Raw genomic sequence first — 18,103 nt, 5'->3', positions numbered from 1 at the left:
ATTCCAGACAGAGCACAGCAGATGCACCTTAAATAGCCCAGAAGCCAGAAGGGAGACCCCAGCCATAGAAGGAGAAGTAGAAGACAGTTCGCTGGGAGACATTCAGTCACAGGACTGGAAGGGCTCTGGGACCCCAGCACCGCTCAGAAGGCAGGGACAGTGTCCTCAAGACCCTCCGGCTCCACGAAGCTCCCTTGCTGGGCATGTTGGAACCACTGGCCAAAGAGCCGAGGACAGCTGAGGCAGCCTCAGTTAGAAGGATTTAGCACTTGACTGTTTTATTTCCTCAATAGAGGGGAGGTAGGGCTCCAGCTCAGCACCACGTGGGCAGCTCCCCTCCCCCTGTTCCCGCCACCACCTTCTCTGCTGCCTCCACTGAGAGCCCACGAGGCAGCGGAATTGCTGGCCTCTGGGATGTCACCCTATGCGCCACCTGGGTTGGAGGAAGAAACCCTATACTGGTCAAAGCAGAGTCAGAACCACCAGGCTGGGCACTGCTGGTGGCTGGGTGTCACCCGAGCTTCCTGTGTCCCGCCAAGCCTCAGTGGGTCTTCCCCCGGCCCTCGGAGATGACATCCTCGGGCTGGGCGCGCATGTACCACTCCACCCAGGAGCCGTCATAGAGGGGCACATCGGGCTTGCCGCAGAGGTAGGCCCCCAGTGCCACATGACAGGCTGTGACGCCGGAGCCGCACGTGGCCACCAGGGGCTGGGACAGGTCCACCTTCTTGTCCTGGAAGAGACGGCGGATCTCCTCGGGGCTCTTCTCCAAGCCCTCCTTGGTCATGAACTCCGTGAAGGGGATGTTGATAGTGCCAGGGATGTGGCCGGGTTCGATGCCTGCAGCGGGAGAGCGAGATGCAGGGAACAAATACAAGGGCAGTATGAATGGCCCCTGCAGTACTGAGAGCCTTCCATGCGGCCGCGGCCCTAAACCCTCTGTAAGCATCGTCTCATGCAGTCCTCACAGCCAGGAAGCCGGGGCACTGTTTACAGGAATCCCCGTTCTACAGGCGGAGATGCTGACGTTCGCAACTGTCCAAAGTCACGCATCTAGCAGACTGCTGCCTGGAATTTGAACCCAGGCCTCAGCTCCGAACCCAGGGTGGCTACTGTCAGAGGAGGGCTGTCCCCATACCTCGAACCCCACCAAGCAAGGGAACCTCCCTGCCGGACGGATGTGGCAAATTAGAGGCGCGCTTGGCCAGGTCTGAGGCTGTGGAGTGGGGACGATGGGGACGGTGATATTCTCCACTGATTCAGATGGAGCCTGTACACAAGTCAGCTCAGCCACCCTGACAACAGGCCTGCTGGCTGTTTACTGTTAGCTCCCGTTTTACGAATGAGCAAGCCTGCTTGAGGTAAGCGTTAAGCACCCCTGTAAAGAGCCAGAGCCAGGGAAGCACATGTTAATTTTATCACTTCCCGTTTCTTGAGTGCATCCTGTGTGTGCAAACACGGAACTAAGTGCCTTACACACTTGCTCTCATTTGACCCTCACTTCATCCTTTAAGCTCTGTGCTCTGCCCTGACTTTGACATGCAGAAGCTGCAGTTCCGAGATTAGGTGACCTGCCAGACTTCACACAGCCGCTGCGAACTGGGGCAGGGTTCTGAAGCCAGGTCTGGCTCTGGTTCGCTGCCCTATGTTGCTCCACCCCCCCCAGCCCCATCCCCACCCAGGAGGCTGAGCTGAAGTGCCCCACAGGTTCAAGGCGGCATCCCTTAGGCTGAACCGTCGTGAACTGCCACCAATGTAGGTTCTAAAATGGTTGGCTGGCATAGCACGGGGAGATCAGCTCGGTGCTTTGTGACCGCCTGGAGGGGTGGGATAGGGAGGGTGGGAGGGAGGGAGATGCAAGAGGGAAGAGATATGGGGATATAGGTATACGTATAGCTGATTCACTTTGTTATAAAGCAGAAACTAACACACCATTGTAAAGCAATTATGCTCCAATAAAGATGTTAAAAAATAAAAAATGGTTGGCTATCAGCCGTTTCCTGCAGTTTGACCTTATGTCAACAGCTCTGCGGGGTTCCGTGTAGCAGGGACCTTGTGAATTCACCAGATCTCTCTGGGGTATCGACTCCGTCCAGCTACCGGGTTAGTCTTCAGGATGCGCTGGGAGCATGGTGGCCCTCAGGTCACCCCAAACGGTGCTAGGACAGGGTGAACCCAAGCTACTCTAGAAACAAAACAGAAGCTCCATCCGACCCCAACGCAGGGGAATGGGGGATGCCCTTCAGGGAGAGCTTCCCAGAGGAAACGGCAACATCCTCGCACCCGCCTCGAAGCAGACACGAGACAAACGGCTGGGGGATTACTGGCTGTTCACTGCAGGTAAAGGTACTGGAGTTCAATGCCTGGCTGCTTCCTGAGATCTGGGGCAAGGCAGCCATTCTAAGGTTCCATTTCCCCTTCGGTATGATAACAGTACCCGTCTAAAAAGCTCACACCAAAGGGGCCACTGACCCACCTGCGTTGTGGGGACCCCTCCCCACCTCTGCTCCTTGCCCGGGGAACCCAGCCCATGGGCAGAAGGCCCTGCCCCAACCCAGGCGGGCAGCCACACTCTATTCAGTTTCCGCTCCAACCTGGGGCAGCTACCTCTCTCTCTACTTAGCGCCCCTCTATCCTGCCCTCTGCAAGGCTCTGGTCCCTCTGAGGGCCTTTCACTCTCCACCCCAGACTCCACTTCCCCGGCTTCATCCTCCTCAGAGATGGTCCTACACCCGGTCAAGCCCCCTCTCTTTGGGGCTCTTCCTCAACTGGGCCTGCCCACCCCTCCTATTTGGCAGTGACCCCTATATCCATAGGACTGGGGTGGGGCTGTTTGGGTTCTCACACTTATACTGGGCCCCCTGGGTTCCCAACTAGTTTGGGGTGGAGGTGGGACAAGTATTATTGCCCGTACTTTAGAATAACGCCAGTGAGGCGACTAGAAAGCAATTCTCGGCCCCCACCCCACACGGTGGGCTTTAAAGGCAAGGGCGAGGCGAGGGCAGTGCTCAGGGTGCGCCTGACCCCGAACCCCAGGGACCTCCCGGGCCCCTCGCACATCGGGGTTACCTTCTCGGGGCTCGGGCTCGGTGCCCCGGAAGCGGCCAGCGGCGCGGGCGTCCACCACCTGGAAGCGCCGGGATTCGAGGTTCTCCTTGATGTCCTCGTACGTCTTGACGTAGGCGGGGTCCAGCACCGCGTGGAACTCTGAGGGCTCTGGGCGGCTCTTGCCTGCACTCAGCGGGAGGCCCTGGCGCAACCAGTTGCGGAGGCCGCCGTCGAGAAGCGACACGGTGCGGTGGCCGAAGGCGCGGAACATCCACCAGACACGCGGCGCCGAGTAGAGGCCCTGATCGCTGGCGTCGTAGACCACGACGTGGGTAGAGGCGCTCACGCCCAGGCGGCCCGCGTACTCGGCAAAGTGCGCAGCCCTGGGCAGCATGTGGTCGTAGGGCGACGTGCGGTCGCTGCACTGGTCGATGTCAAAGAAGGCGGAGCCCGGGATGTGTCGCTCCTCGAACTCGCGGTGCGCGTCGCGGCCCAGCTTGGGCAGGTACCAGGAGGCGTCGAGCAGCTGCAGGGGCTGCCCGGCCCGCGGGGCCCGGAGCGCTTCGGCCACCCACTGCGCCGACACGAGCGCGCGGAAGAGCTGCTGCGAGGCCATGGCGGCGGCGACACCGGGGCTGCAGGTCTGGCCGACAAGGAGGATGTCAGGAGGGAATCGAGTTAGAGGCCGGCCGGGCCGGGGGTGGGAAACGCCTGTGTCGTTGGGACTGGGGCGGGGCTGTGGCCAGGGCCGGAAGGGGCGGTGGAGCCCAGGGAGGTCAGAGTCCAGGGAATGCGGAAAACCAGCGGTGGTGAACCCGGAAGCAGACGTCGGTCACCGGGACCTCCTCTCTGTTTTCCTGCCAAGCCTTGTATATATACACAGAGCAGTGACCGAATGAACGTGACCCCTTGGCGGGGGCCCTCACCGGTGCTTGCTGCAGGGTGGGTAGGGAGAGGGCCCAAGCAGGGGAAGGCCCCACTGGCACTTTAAGGCAAGTAGGGGCAAAGTCCCTCCCTAAGACGTAGCTCAGCTTTGCTTGCAGTCAACCAAGGTCCCTGGTGGAATTCATTCATTCATCAATCATTTATATAAGCAGCCTCAGAGGAATAGCAGCTGGAATTGCCTGAGTCCTCCCTATGTGCTCTTTAATTCTCACACCTTACACCACTGCAGGACACAGGGTAGGCTCTCAATTATCTGCTGCATGAGTAGCCTCAAGAAGGTTGCTTTTCTCCTCACTGTTTCACAGAGGGGACACTGGAGTTCACAGAAGTGCACTAACTTGACCAAGGTCAACAGCTAAGAAGTAGTGGTGGTGCCAGGCTTCACACCAGGCAGTCCAGCAAGGTCAGATTTTGCCCCTGGAGTTTCCTCTCTGGAAATAGTGACTTAGGGCCTCACTCCCTCCCCGCCCCTCCTCTCCCTTGCGGGCCAGTAGCGCAGAGTACAGCAGTTCACCAGCGCACCATGACAAGTCAACTCACGGCCTTCCAGGGCAGAGGTGCTCCAGAGATGCCCCAAACGTGCAAAGCGCCTAGGCAAGCACCTCCCCCCACCCCCCACCCCGCCCACCGTCCGCCCTGTCCAGTAGGTGCCTTTGGGCAGGGTAGAGAAAGGTGCCCCTTCAGCCAGGCAGAGGCACAGCCTCACCAGGGCATGGGGCTGGATGAGTGGAGTGTGAGCTGCAGGTCAGCTCCACTCAACCCCCAGCCATGCACCCCCTGTGCAGGGCGCAACCTTGCATTTGTACCGGGCAGCCCTGGCGCCAAGGGGAAGGGGGTGGGTAGAGAACAGAGCGTGTTGCGGAGTGCCCCTGCGGGCCATATACTAATGAGCACCACAGCCTTCAGTAGTGACTGTGGGGTTGCCTGTTTCTGAATAAGACCACTGGTGGCTAGAGATATGCCTTGCCCTCGGTCACAGATCTGGTCAGGGGCAGCCTCAGGATTTGCAACCAGGTTGCAACTTCTCAGGCTAGACTTCTTCCCCAGCCCCAGGTCAATGACGACCAGGGCCTAAGGAGTCCACGGCGGATTACCTGGTGCCCAGCGCCCTCCTGCAGTCTCGCTGCAGCCTGGCTTTTGGGAACCATGTTTTCCACGTGGCCAGGCCCTATGCTGGACACTAAGAAACTCTTGACTTTGTCCGGCCCTGGGAGTTAAGGCAGCCACAGGCCTGCTCAAGAGACAACATAATTGCAGAATTTCTGGAATTCAGTGGGAGCACAGGGGGGCCGCTAGCTCAGCCTGGGGTGGGAAGGCGGGGGAAGGTGGGAGGAGGGGAAGTCCAAACTGATTTGCCGCAGTCAAACTGGAAACCACAGTTTGACCTTCAGGGTGAGGCTGCCGAAGAGGCTTTGGCTAAGGGGCGATCTCAGTGCAGTGCCTGTGGATTCCGCCGCAGCTAGATAATTTTGGGGGATACAGCGGGCCCCTACTTGAAGACCCCATTGTGAACCACAGCGGCCCCTGCCCCCTCCCCATTCTTGGGGCTCCTTGCTGTTTTCCCCGAGGATCCATTTAGAGTGGAAAGAACCCTGATTTTGGAGCCAGAGCCCCTCCAAATCAGTGCAAATCCACTCCCCTGCTTAACTAGGAGTGTGAAAGCGGGCATGTGAGGGTCCTTGCGCCATTTCCATTTCTTATAGTGGAGCTTCCAACCTTCACCTCTTACAGTGAGGGTTAAATAATGAACGTTGAGGCGCCACCATAATGCCCTGCATATGGCTGGTTTTAATCATCATTAAAAACAGCTTCGGGCTTCCCTGGTGGCGCAGTGGTTGAGAGTCCGCCTGCCGATGCAGGGGACACGGGTTCGTGCCCCGGTCCGGGAAGATCCCACATGCCGCGGAGTGGCTCGGCCCGTGAGCCATGGCCGCTGAGCCTGCGCGTCCCGAGCCTGTGCTCCGCAATGGGAGAGGCCACAACAGTGAGAGGTCCGCGTACCGCAAAACAAAATCCCATTATTTCTTCAAAGTTACTTCATAGGTGGCTCATCCTGCCACACAGACACACAGACACACAGACACACAGACACACACACACACACACACACAAACACACACACACACACACTGCCCCCTATGCTGGATTGGCAGTTCTCAGAAAGGACCGTGGGAGGTAGAGGAGGTTCCGGAAGAGCAGGCTGTGTGTGTCACTGAAGGGTGTGGACCAGGTCCCCAGGCCCTGCTCCGGGAGTCGAGGACCCCAAGACAAGCAGGACAGCCCCAGGCCCGTCTCCAGAGTGTACACAACTGTGCTAGGGGAAGGGTGAGTCCCAGGCTGCCATCTGGGGTGGGCCCTGGAATAAGAGGGCTCCAGTCAGACTGGGCATTCTGCAAGGCCTTCCCCAGTCTCGCCCTTCCTGGCACCCTCTCTCCCTTCACTGCAAAGCACAGAGCTCAGAGGACTCCCTGGGTAAATGCTTATCAAAGTATGAATGTTTGCAACTTTCGGTGAGAATATAATTGTTTCAGAATAAAAAGCATTTTTTAAAGGGGGATGAGAAGAGCATTCCAGGCATGTATAACAGCATATGTAAGAGCTGAGTAGGGGCAGTGGTGTCCCCGCCAGCTCACAAGAACCAGTTGTTAGATTTGCAGGAATTAGGCCAACTGGCTGTTAAACACAGCCACCGTTAAAAATTAAATTATGTACATTCACAATGAAATAGGTTAAATTAAGGACAAAGGCAGTGTTTTAAAAGTACGTGGCTTCAGGGATGAGCAAGGTAAACAAAAGTAGCCCCTGCCGGGTGGGTTTCCCATCGGGTTTAACAAGCAGCCTGGCCTCACCGCCACCGCGGGCCGCTAGGCAACTCGCTGGGCCTCTCTCTCTGGTCTTTAAATAAGTTTCTGGCCTACTCCGCAGGGTTGTTGTGGGAAGTAAGCGACACCCGTGGGAGTACCCAGTGAAGTGCCTCGCCAAGCAGGCCTTGACAAATGTTAGCTCCGTTTCACTCTAGCAAGTTCTTTGCCAGTTTGTCCTCCTGGAGCCTCTGGGTCAGCTGGCCTCCCTGGCTTCTCCGTCAGGCTTTATTAGTCCTCCTCCCTCCTACCCTCTCCGCTAGCACCAGGTGATCCCGCCCCCCCGTCCCCCTCCCCCTGCCACTCACCCCGACCCCACCCTGCGGGCCGCCCCCAGCTGCCGCGGACAGCCGTCTTTAGAGTGAAGCCAGGGGCGTGCCTTCCCTCCGAGACTGCGGCCCTCTGCTCCGCTCAGGCCCCGCGGGGGAGCCCTGAGCCGCGCACCCGGACGATCGACCTCCCCCTAAAGAAAGGCAAGCGCAGCGCCGCAGCAGTTACCCCAGTCTCGGGCTCCCGGCTTCCGGGTTCGGCCATGGCCCAGCGCAGAGCACCCCCTCCCCGCGCTCTCAGCTGTCCCCCGCTCCCGCCACCAACCTGCGGCCGGCCAAAGGGAGGAGACTCCGGCACAGCCCACCCCGAGGCCACTCGGAACCCTCAGCTGCCGGCGCCTTCCACTGGCCAGGCCGTGGGGGGGGGGGGTGCCCGCGCCGCCCAGCCCCGCTCCGCACCGCCCCCGCGCCGCCCGGCGCCCCCGGCGCATCCTCGGGGGTCCGAGAGGCGGCACGAGCCCGGGGGGTGGCCGGGGGCGGGCGCGGCGCGGCGTCGGGGGCGCGGGGCAGGGAGGGCGGCGCGCGATCCACCCCCAGGCGGCGGCGCGATGGTGTGGGCCTGCCGGGGAGTTGCGGGCTCAGGGTTTGAACCTGCCAACTTCTCCAGCCCGCAGGGGTGAGCGCCGGGGCGGCGGCAAGGGCGAGTGAGTGCGGCGGCGTGGGGCGGAGGCAGGCGCCCGGGCCGCTCGGGATTGGGCCGCCGACCAGACCACCTGCCACCCGGGGAGGGTCCCGGTGGCGAGATCGGGGTGGGGTGGTGGGGTGCCCCGGGAACCCTGGACCCAACTGGGGCAGAGGGCACTGGACCGGGCCGGACTCAGGCATTCAGGAGGCGGGCGAGCCCAGGTTGCTGAGAGGCCGCAGGAAGGTTTGCTAGACGAGAGGCGGGGGCGAGGGCGAGGGCGTGTGCGAACCCTTCCCCATGCGCCCACTCCCCTACCCTACCAGGAAAGGGGGCTCGAAGCCCAAGATGCCTTCTTCCCCCATCTTGGACATCTTTTCGCCGCACTCTCTGGCAGGATCCTGAGGGCGAGTATTGTAGCTTCTGGGGCTAGACACCCTCCCCGCCAACTCGTCCATCTGGAGCCCGCTTGCCCCAGCCCCTTCTGCGCGGGAGGGGGTAGCAGAGAGCGGCGGAAGCAGGCTTTCCTTAGGGAATCTGCAAACCTAACCCCACTGCCTGATTGCTGTAAACACGACACCCGTGGGGGAGTGCAGTGGGCAAAAAGCTCCTCCTCCCAGGCCCCACCCCACTGAACCCACAGTCCTCATTGCCGGTCTCTTTCCTGGTTCCCACCCGCGCCAGGTGATACGGGGAGCTGAAACCATGGTTCAGCAGGTGCTGTACCGGGCGCTGGTCTCCACCAAGTGGCTGGCGGAGTCCGTCCGGGCTGGCAGGCTGGGCCCTGGCCTTCGAGTGCTGGACGCCTCCTGGTACTCGCCGGGCACCCGCGAGGCCCGCAAGGAATACCTAGAGCGCCATGTGCCCGGCGCCTCCTTCTTTGACATAGAGGAGTGCCGGGACAGAGCGTCGCCCTACGAGATGATGCTGCCCAGCAAGGCGGGCTTCGCCGACTACGTGGGCAGCCTGGGCATCAGCAACGACACGCACGTGGTGGTGTACGATGGTGACCACTTGGGCAGCTTCTATGCGCCGCGGGTCTGGTGGATGTTCCGCGTGTTTGGCCACCGCACCGTATCCGTGCTCAATGGTGGCTTCCGGAACTGGCTGAAGGAGGGCCACCCGGTGACATCGGAGCCCTCACGCCCAGAGCCAGCTGTCTTCAAAGCCACACTGGACCGCTCCCTGCTCAAGACCTACGAGCAGGTGCTGGAGAACCTCGAATCGAAGAGGTTCCAGCTGGTGGATTCACGGGCCCAAGGGCGGTACCTGGGCACGCAGCCGGAGCCAGATGCAGTAGGTAGGTGTCCCCGTGGTGGGGATGGTCCCTGGGGAGCAATGCCCAATGGAGAGATGGGAAGTAGGATGTCTGAGACCCTCTCCAGGTTTTGCCCTCAGTACCCCCATGCGGGCCTCAGTCTTTCCATCTGTAAAATGAGAGGGTAGAGCCCAACCTAAAGGCTTTTCAAGCTCTGATGCATGAGGACGTACACATGTGTTCCCATAGCCACATGCTAAGGCGCGACCTAGCATCTGTGTGGAGTGGCATCAGCAGAGGTGACTGATGACACATCCACCCACATCCATGCCCAGGCGCTAGCTCCACCACATGCCCAAAAGTGTCCGTGAGCCACACATGCGTCGCTGAACAGAAGCTTCCTCAGGACCTCTCTAGTTCTTCAGAAATTCTTAGAGACATGAACAATGCTCTTCCCCAGCACCCCATCCCTCCCTCCAGCTCTCCTGGACCCCCTGACCTTCCTTAAGTTACTTGCTCAGTTAAGTGGCAGTGTTAGGATTTGAACCCAGTGCTGCCTAGTTTCAAACCAGTGCTCTAAACCAGAATGTACCATCATTCTGTCCACTCCCCACCTCCCAGGGCCAGTAGGGAGCCCTTCTGCTAGGCATCTTTAGGGAGATGGCTCATGAGTTCTCTCCTTTGGACAAAGGGTGTGTGTGTGGGAGGAGGGTTCTACACTGCTGGAGGTGGGGGGAGTCTCAGGAGAGGAAATGCTGAGTTCTAGCTAGAAACTCCTAACAGAGAGAACCACAGAAGTCTTGCCATCACCCCTTCTGGGCACCCTCCAGCCCCTGCCTGGACACCTCTGGTGGCCAGGACCTCACTGCTCTCAGGGCCTCTCGGGGCCCAGGCTGGCTGAGCCCTCAGGATGGCTGGAGGGGGCTGCGGCTCTGTCCTCAGTCAGGGCGCCTCTGTGGAATCCAACTGCTGTGCCACGTTTGGACTAACTTGTTGAAAAATTCCTTCCTTTCTGCGCCTCTGAGGAGAGAGCGCTGTGAAAGCTGCTTCCAACACTCTTAGAGCTGGAGGGCCTGAAAGGTCACCTCATCTGTCAGAAGAGAGGCTGCCGTGCACAGAGGAAGGAGGAGGTCAAGCCCACTTGGGTAGTTAGTGGAAAGCGCAGGGCTCTGCCCTCCTCATCCTGGCTTTCTCCGAGCCCCGCGTTCTTCCTGCCCAGCTTGCTCTCTGAAGTTCTGGAGTTGAAGATTCAAGTTTGTTTAGCACCTTCCAGAGACTCCTGGCACGGAGCTCCTACGGCCTCCTCCTGGCCTTGGTTCAAGGCACCTTCACTCCTTGGGACTTAAGCTGCCGCTGGAGGGAGGAGAGGTGGAATTGTTTCTCTGGCTGCTCCCCATCTTGCTCTGAAGCAGACAGAATAAGTAAAGGGAGAGTTTAGAGATGCCAGATCCCATCTCCTTACTCCCATTTTAGAGATGAGGAAACTGAGGCTCAGAGAGGGGAAAAGCCTGCGGCTGCAGGTAAGACCTCCTGAAAGCCCCGAATTCTAAAGTCCCTCCCCGTCTCCGTGGCCCGCTTCCCCCCTCCTCCAGTTCCCATCTGGAGACCAGGGAGCATGGACCCCAGTTTAAGCCCTGCTCCTCCTCTGTGCTGGGACCTCAATCAGTTAATTGCTTGGCCTCTTTGGGTTCCCTTATAAAATGAAAAGAGTAATGCCAGCCCTACCCACCTGGCTGTGTATGTATTAAATGCAGCAGTGGCTGGAAAGGTATTTTGAGAAGGATGAGGACCTGTGCAAAGGCCGGGCTGCTGGAAAGCCTCCCGTACAAGACATTTGGGGAATATTAGGGCCCGTGAGGCTCTGCTGAGTTCACAGTCCCCCGCTTGTGGTGGGATCACAGAGGCACCCCGTGGGCTCAACTGTCCAGATGTAACATCCAGGGAAGTGTGGGTGTCCCTGGAAGGAAAGACCCCCAAGAGGAGCTGGAAACAGGGCCTTAGAAACCCGACAGCCACTTCCTGCCGCTTTCAGGCGAGTAACTTCCCCTCTGGCCTCAGTTTTGTGCCCCCAGTGCCTTCAGTCCTGTTTGTAAGGGGCAAAAGGTGAGAGTCAGACAGACCTGAGTTTACATCCTGGTGTGGCCTCGGGCAGTTCCCTCCACCTCTGAACCCTCCTCCTAATGAAAGGGACACCACTTACCTTGTAGGAGCCTTGGGGAAAGGGAGGGAACAGAGGTGGGAGTTGATCCAGCTCAGTGTCTTTATAAACTTATTCTCTTTTCCTCCCCACCGCCCACCCCAGGTGGGGGGTCCATGAGGGTGAAGAGGGAGGGTATTGACCCCCTAATGCGTACTATTATTTGCAGGACACTTTATATACGTTCTCCCCCGGGTACCTACAGCAGCCCGACAGGGGAGGCAGGCGGGGGTTCAAAGTGGTCCCACTTTGCAGGTGGGGAAAGGGAGCAGAAACTTCTCTGTCCAGACACAGAGGCCAAGACTTGACCCCAGTCGCAAGATCAAAGTGGTGTTATTTCCCAAGGCCACTGCTGTGTAAGCAAACACGGGGATGGGGTTGGAGGGTGGCGGGGAAAGGTCATAGCTTCCAGGTGTTGCTTCATGTTGCATCATGGGGTTGTATGGCTCCTGCCTGTGTCTCCTCCCAGGGATGGGGACTGGGGTGGGGGTCAGGGAGAGTGCGGAGCAGCTTCCCAGCCGCCAGGGTTGGGGGCTGCCCACTGGGGCTGCCTGCACTGGGTTCCTTAGTGTCTTTAGGACGAAAGCAAGAAAGAGCTGCACAGGTTTTCCTGGCCTTGAAAACCCATACCTGTCAGTGACCCGAGGGATGCTAGTTCACCAACTAGACTAGCATCTCCTTGCCCAAAGCTGGAACATCAAGTCCCAGACCTCTGAGCAGGCATCAGGAGAGGTCATCTCAGCCATTCCCCTGCTTCAGCCACTCTTTCCAGGAAGGCTCAGGCTTTGGGGTTGGGCACACCTGACTGCACATCACACCTGTGCTGTGTGTCATGGGGCAAGTTACCTCACCTCTCTGGGCCTGGGCCCCCCATTCGTGCCAGGAGGCTCATCTCTCTCCCCAGCTCAGTGAGGATTGAGGACGATAAAGTTCTTGAGCTAGCCCATTGTCTGGTGCCCGAGGTTTTGAGCGTGGTGGCACGCCTGCTGGGCCAGGGAGAGCCACAAGCCTGCAGCTGGAGCCCTTGTCCCTGGGCGCCAAGCGCCTTTCCCCTCGTTGGCTGTTGGCTGTTCTCTGAGGTTCTCCGGCCAAGTTCATCTCAGCCCTCCCCCCATGAAGGCGGCCAGTTCCTGCTCATTTAAATTCCTCAGACAGGTCCTGAGCCTTCCCTGGCAGAAAGGGAAGGCTCCCACCTCCCGATGCTGGCCCAGTGTGGGGGCTGGAGTCTGTAGAACGCCCTGCCCCCAACTTCTTTACTCAGAGTGGTGCCTTTTATTAATTAGAAGAAAACAATAAAACTGTTTCATCAGGGATGGGTGGAAAGAAACAAAACAGCGTTCAGGACTCAGCAAACACTTGTGCTCTTCAATGCACTTAAATCCAGCCCATGGCCTGGGTACTGAAACTTTTTCTTTTTGTGGTGGGATTTCAGTTCCCCGACCAAGGGTTGACCTGGGCCCCAGCAGTGAAAGCATGGAATCCTAATCACTAGGCCACCAGGGAACTCCTTGAAATATTTTAAAGTTGGGTTTCTTGGAAAAGAACACCTTTGAAGCCAACAGACCAGTTGCCCTTCATTGGTAGGGTCAGTACACATCTGATCTTAGATCAAAGTTTCCTGACAAAAAGTGAAATCACAACAGGAAGAAATCACTATAATTTTATAAGTCAGGGGACTTCCCTGGTGGCACAGTGGTTAAAAATCTGCCTGCCAATGCAGGGGACATGGGTTCGAGCCCTGGTCCAGGAAGATCCCACATGCTGCGGAGCAACTAAGCCCGTGCGCCACAACTACTGAGCCTGTGCTCTAGAGCCCGTGAGCCACAACTACTGAGCCTGCGTGCCACAACTGCTGAAGCCCGCACGCCTAGAGCCCATACTCTGCAACAAAGGGAAGCCACTGCAATGAGAAGCCCGCGCACCGCAACAAAGAGTAGCCCCGCTTGCCGCAACTAGAGAAAGCCCGCGCGCAGCAACAAAGACCCAATGCAGGCAAAAAAAAGGAAAAAGTTAAAAAAAAAAAAAAGGGAAATCCTTTTAAAAAAAAAATTTATAAGTCAGGACATCTAGTCAATCAAACGAGCGCTTGATTCGCGCCAGCAAATTTTGAATCGTCTTTGGCCTCGGGGTGAGGAGAATGGGACTTTGCTGGCCTGATTGCTCGCCTCCTGGGTGCCCACCGTCATTAGGGGTTTTCATCTGCAGAAGCTGACTTCCCAACAAGCCTGTGAGGAAGGTGGACTTATCTCCCCATTTCAAAGGTGGGGAACCGAGGCTCAGACGTGCAGGACATGCCTGGCTGCACGCTGGTGCCCTGATTACCCCCGGTCAGGTCCTTTCCCTCCCACTGCTGCCCAGTCTGGTCCTGCCCTGCCCCACAGTCTGGGTTAAGTGGGGAATTTTGGAGGAAGGGGAGCCCAAAGAGACACCCCAACCTTCCTCGGGCCCCCCTCCCAGTGCCCAGTCTGCCAGGGTGTAGGGCGCTTGGGGACAAGGAGTGACCTAGGCCTTGGGTCTGCACGTGGCACCAGCTCTGGCCATGGCCCAGCCCCATTTGCCCCACATGCTGGCTATTCTGAAGCCAGATTTGGCAGGAGGCCTTCCTGGGTGCAGAAAAGGTTCTGGAATGGACCCTGGAGCTAGCCTAGCCCCCATTCTGCTTCCGTCAAAGCCTCTCAGGGCTGCTAGGAAGGTCCTGAAGGGACCACACTGCCCCCATTCTCACCTGTCCCCCGTCGTAGGTGGGGAAGTGGTAGAGAAGCAGCAGCATCTGAGGGTGGCTCGGCCAGCTGTAGTAAGTCTGTGCTTTACCCTATACAACAGCCCTTACACACGCAAACACTCATTCCCACTTTACCCACGGGGACACTGATGCTCAGAGAGGTTATGTGACTTGCTTGAGGTCACCTTGCCAGTAAGTGGCAGAGCTGGGATTTGAACTTACGTCTAAAACCAAGTCACAGGCTCTTTCCACACTGTGTGCTTGACAGGAAAACCACGGGCCTCGGTGTAATCTTGGATTTGCCTTTACCTCTCTCTGTGGCCTCAGGCTAGCCTTTTCACTTTGCCAAGCCTCGGTGTACTCATCTGTAAAATGGCGTGACATTATATTTAGTGAATTATGTGGTTATGTGTTTAACCTCTATCTTCCTTGCTAGACTAACCTCCCTGAGAGCCTGGGCTGTGTCTCCCCTTCACCACTGTGTTCTCAGCAATAGCCCATAGCATTTGCAGTCATCATCCCATTTGCTGTTCTCCACAACCCTATGAGATAGGTACGTACCACTGAGCCCATTTTACAGATGAGAAAACTGAGGTTCAGAGAAGTGAAGCAATTTGCCCAAGGTAAAGGTTAGTAGATGGTAGAGCCAGGACTCCTCCCTGTCCTCTCAAGCAGGTAGGACATTCCTGCTTCAAGGCAGATTTTGGTGTGGGGGGGTGGTGTCATGAGCACTGGATGTAGGTAGCGCTGGAATAAATTGAGCTCTGAGAAGGGCAAAGATGTTATTTTTATTTGCAAAGCTCCCTCTCCTTATAGCCACGGTTGATTGTGACCTCCAGGCCCCACTTACCCCCATCCACTGTGTCGCTCCTAACCCTGTCCTTTCCTTTGTCCTCTACCCCTGCCCAGGACTGGACTCGGGCCACATCCGAGGCTCAGTCAACATGCCCTTCATGGACTTCCTGATGGAGGATGGCTTCGAGAAGAGCCCGGAGGAGCTCCGTGCCATGTTCGAGGCCAAGAAGGTGGACCTCGCAAAGCCCATCATCGCCACATGCCGAAAGGGTGTCACTGCCTGCCACATCGCCCTGGCCGCCTACCTCTGTGGCAAGCCCGATGTGGCCATCTATGACGGCTCCTGGTTCGAGTGGTTCCACCGGGCCCCCCCGGAGACCCGGGTGTCCCAGGGGAAAGGCGGGAAGGCGTGAGCAGTGGCCTCTCCTACCCTCGCCTACAACTCCTGCCAGTGGAGTGACCCCAGCGTGGCCCACAGCTGGTCCATGCCTCATCGGCTAAGGAGATGAACAAGTTTTTAGAGTTAATGGGTAGAGCGCTCCTTTTCCCAACAACACTGGAATAAAACTGGCCTTTTCCGAGTAGCTGTGTGAGCCCGTTTCTCCCTTGGTTCCGTCCTTACCCCATGTTTCCTTCTCCTTCAGATTCCTTAGAATCCACCGAGGAAGGGAACCTCCACACCCACCCACACGCTGGGGACACTGCTTTATTACTTAGTTTTGGCAAAGGAAGCCGCCTGTCAGATGGAGCACGCTGGGACCTTTCCTGGAAGGGGTACCAGGAAGCCAGACAGAGTGAAACCTAGGTTAGCCAGTGCACCATCCCTTCCTGCTGTGGGTCCAGCCCTCTAGGAGGAGGGGGTGGGAGGGGAGACAGCTGGTCTTCACCTGAAATGAGTGTTCAAAGAGGTGTCCCACAGGCCCTGGGGCCTTTCAGAAGAGGCGATGCTCAGAAGCAACTCGGTGTTCACTGCAGCACTATTTACAATAGCCAAGACACGGAAGCAGCCTAAATGTCCATCAGCAGAGGAACGGATAAAGAAGCTGTGGTACATGTACACAATGGAATATTACTCAGCCATGAAAAAGCATGAAATAATGCCATTTGCAGCAACATGGATGACCTGGAGTTTATCATACTAAGTGAAGTAAGTCAGACAAAGACAAATATCATATATCACTTATATATGGAATCTAAAATACGATACAAATGAACTTATTTACAAAATAGATACAGACTCACAGTCTTCGAAAACAAATGTATGGTTACCAGAGGGGGAAGGTGGTGGGGGGATAATTTAGGAGTTTGAGATTAACATATACACACTACTATGTATAAAATAGATAATCAACAAGGACCTACTGTATAGCCCAGGGAACTCTACTCAACATTCTGTAATAACCTATGTGGGAAAAGAATCTGAAAAAGTGGATATATGTATATGTATAACGGAATCACTTTGCTGTACACCTGAAACTAACACATTGTAAATCAACTATACCCCAAAATAAAATAAAAATTCAATTTTAAAAAAAGACACAACATTGTAAATCAACTTATGCCAATAAAATTTTTAAAAAAAGAAAAAGAAGTAGGCCAAAGGAAGGTGGTCTCCACCTTGGGTGCCCTTCCTGGATCAGAATAAGACCCTTTGGGGAGCGATGGGGGGAGGGGCTGGAGAAGCAGCATCAGCCCCTGGGAGAAGGTCTTTGAGCTCTGGCAGCGGGAATCAGGAAGCTACAGGGAAGCAAGTAACCTGGTAGACTGGGACCTATGTGACTGCATTTGGAGTTTCCCGGAAACAGGCTGTCTAAACCCTCCTTTGGGGCTTCAAGATGATTCCAGGCCCCACTTAATGGGGATTCTCTGATCCCAGCTGGCCAGTCTTCCTGGGTTAAGTTTGGACAAGAGGAGTAGGGCCAGGGACCGAGGTTGTCAGTGATGGATCCCAGCCCCTAACCCAGCGTTGGGGCAATCAGGTGCTCTGTTACTGCTGCGGGTGTTGGGTTAGTGGCAGGGGGCTGAGGGCCCATGGGGTCTGCAGTGGAAGAGGGCTAGGGCAGTCTGGAACCCTCTTGCCTCCATGCCATCCTTCTCCTACCAGCTTTAGGTCCGTTATTGGAGCCCTTAGGGGCCAAAGAGCCAATCTCAGGGGATGAAGACTCTCCCCCCACCCCTTCCTCCTTCTCCAGTCCCAGAGCTCATTCCATCAACATGTTTACTGAGCACCTACTGTGAGATGGGCACTGGTCCAGGTGCTGGTGACATGGCAGTGAACACAATCTCCCTCCTCATGTGTGCTTCACATCCTACCTGGGGGAAAGAACAAATGTACATATATATATATATATGATATAAGATGGTGACACAAGTGCTGTGGGAAAAAAGAGTAATAAAGGGAATGGGGAGTGTGGGGTGGGTTACGATTTTTTGTTTTTAAAGGGTGGTCTGGAAAGGTGAGCAGAGTCCCAAAGGAGGTTGGAAAAGTAAGCCACATAGATATCTAGGGAAAGAAAGTTGAAGCAAAGCGAATGGCCAGTGCAAAGACCCTGAGGCAGGACTGGGCTTGGTGTGTTCAAGAAACAGAGGAGACCAGCATGGCTGGGGCCAAGGGAGTGATCAGGAAAGGGGGAGGAGATGAGGTCAGAGAAGGGGGTGGACATCTATGGTAGGGCCTTGCAAATCAATGGAAGGACGACAGGTTTTACTCTGGTTGAGATGGGAAGCTACTGGAAGGTTTTGATTAGAGGGGTGACATGATCCAAATAAGTTCTAACAAGATCACTTGGCTGCTGAGGTAGGAAAGAGACTTGGTGGATAGACTCTAGGGTTGTCCGCATAATCTCTGCCTCCTGACGTCCACCCCCTGTGCCATCCCCTCCCTTGAGTGTGGGTGGAAACCGCAACTTGCTTTTAACCAACAAAATATAGCAATGGTGTGGGATGCTGTCTCATCTTGAGCTGCTATAACAGGACTGGCTGGCTTAAACCACAGAGGTTTATTTCTCACAGTTCTGGAGGCTAGAAGTCCAAAATCAAGGTGCCAGTGGATTTGGTTCCTGGTGAAAACTCTCTTCCTGGCTTCTCATTGATTGTGTCCTCACATGTTGGAGAGAGAGAGGGGAAGAGCGGGAGAGCAGTGCTCTGGTCCCTCTTTCACTTCTTCTAAGGACAGCAATTCCGTCGTGGGGACCCCTCATGACCTCATCCAAACCTAATTACTTCCCAAAGACCCTACCTCCAAATACCATCACATTGGGAGTTAGGGCTGCAGAACATGAATTTAGGGGGGACACAAACGTTTAGTCTATAATAGTTGACACTTC

The 18,103-nt window shown here is 56.6% G+C and overlaps 2 protein-coding genes across 5 annotated transcripts; one reads left to right on the top strand and one right to left on the bottom strand.

Annotated features, from left to right (window-relative positions):
* Positions 1 to 252: 252 nt before the first annotated feature.
* Positions 253 to 7,572, bottom strand: MPST (mercaptopyruvate sulfurtransferase). Of its 2 annotated transcripts, none has more exons than XM_027107535.1 (3): positions 7,449 to 7,572; positions 3,070 to 3,691; positions 253 to 840 (listed from the first exon to the last, which is right to left on the bottom strand). In XM_027107535.1, the coding sequence occupies exons 2-3, from the start codon at positions 3,662 to 3,664 to the stop codon at positions 542 to 544; spliced, it is 894 nt and encodes a 297-aa protein (XP_026963336.1). In that variant the 5' UTR covers positions 3,665 to 3,691; positions 7,449 to 7,572; the 3' UTR covers positions 253 to 541. The 2 variants fall into 2 exon arrangements, with proteins under 2 accessions (XP_026963336.1, XP_026963335.1); XM_027107534.1 differs by having other exon boundaries at positions 7,353 to 7,458.
* TST (thiosulfate sulfurtransferase) lies at positions 6,786 to 15,361 on the top strand. 3 transcript variants are annotated; one of them, XM_027107538.1, is made up of 3 exons: positions 6,786 to 7,327; positions 8,490 to 9,105; positions 14,892 to 15,361. In XM_027107538.1, exons 2-3 carry the CDS (start codon positions 8,511 to 8,513, stop codon positions 15,188 to 15,190), a joined length of 894 nt encoding a protein of 297 aa, XP_026963339.1. In that variant the 5' UTR covers positions 6,786 to 7,327; positions 8,490 to 8,510; the 3' UTR covers positions 15,191 to 15,361. The 3 variants fall into 3 exon arrangements, with proteins under 3 accessions (XP_026963339.1, XP_026963338.1, XP_026963337.1); XM_027107537.1 differs by lacking the exon at positions 6,786 to 7,327 and adding an exon at positions 7,721 to 8,051; XM_027107536.1 differs by lacking the exon at positions 6,786 to 7,327 and having other exon boundaries at positions 7,721 to 9,105.
* Positions 15,362 to 18,103: the final 2,742 nt, after the last annotated feature.

This window comes from Aethalodelphis obliquidens, unplaced genomic scaffold (genome assembly GCF_003676395.1).
Source record: "Aethalodelphis obliquidens isolate GAN/ISIS:26980383/991018 unplaced genomic scaffold, ASM367639v1 scaffold8, whole genome shotgun sequence".
NCBI lineage: Eukaryota > Metazoa > Chordata > Mammalia > Artiodactyla > Delphinidae > Aethalodelphis > Aethalodelphis obliquidens.
Note: the sequence above shows the minus strand (reverse complement) of the source record. Positions and strands in the feature narration are given on the sequence as shown.

What these genes read in the sequence shown, in the direction of transcription:
- MPST (XM_027107534.1), bottom strand. Translation starts at nt 7,388, where the DNA reads ATGGCCGAACCCGGAAGCCGGGAGCCCGAGACTGGG. An exon ending in GCCGGGAGCCCGAGACTGGG is followed by an intron (nt 3,692 to 7,352) that starts GTAACTGCTGCG and finishes CTTGTCGGCCAG; the next exon opens with ACCTGCAGCCCCGGTGTCGC. An exon ending in CGAGCCCGAGCCCCGAGAAG is followed by an intron (nt 841 to 3,069) that starts GTAACCCCGATG and finishes CTCCCGCTGCAG; the next exon opens with GCATCGAACCCGGCCACATC.
- TST (XM_027107538.1), top strand. Translation starts at nt 8,511, where the DNA reads ATGGTTCAGCAGGTGCTGTACCGGGCGCTGGTCTCCACCAAGTGGCTG. An exon ending in GCCGGAGCCAGATGCAGTAG is followed by an intron (nt 9,106 to 14,891) that starts GTAGGTGTCCCC and finishes ACCCCTGCCCAG; the next exon opens with GACTGGACTCGGGCCACATC.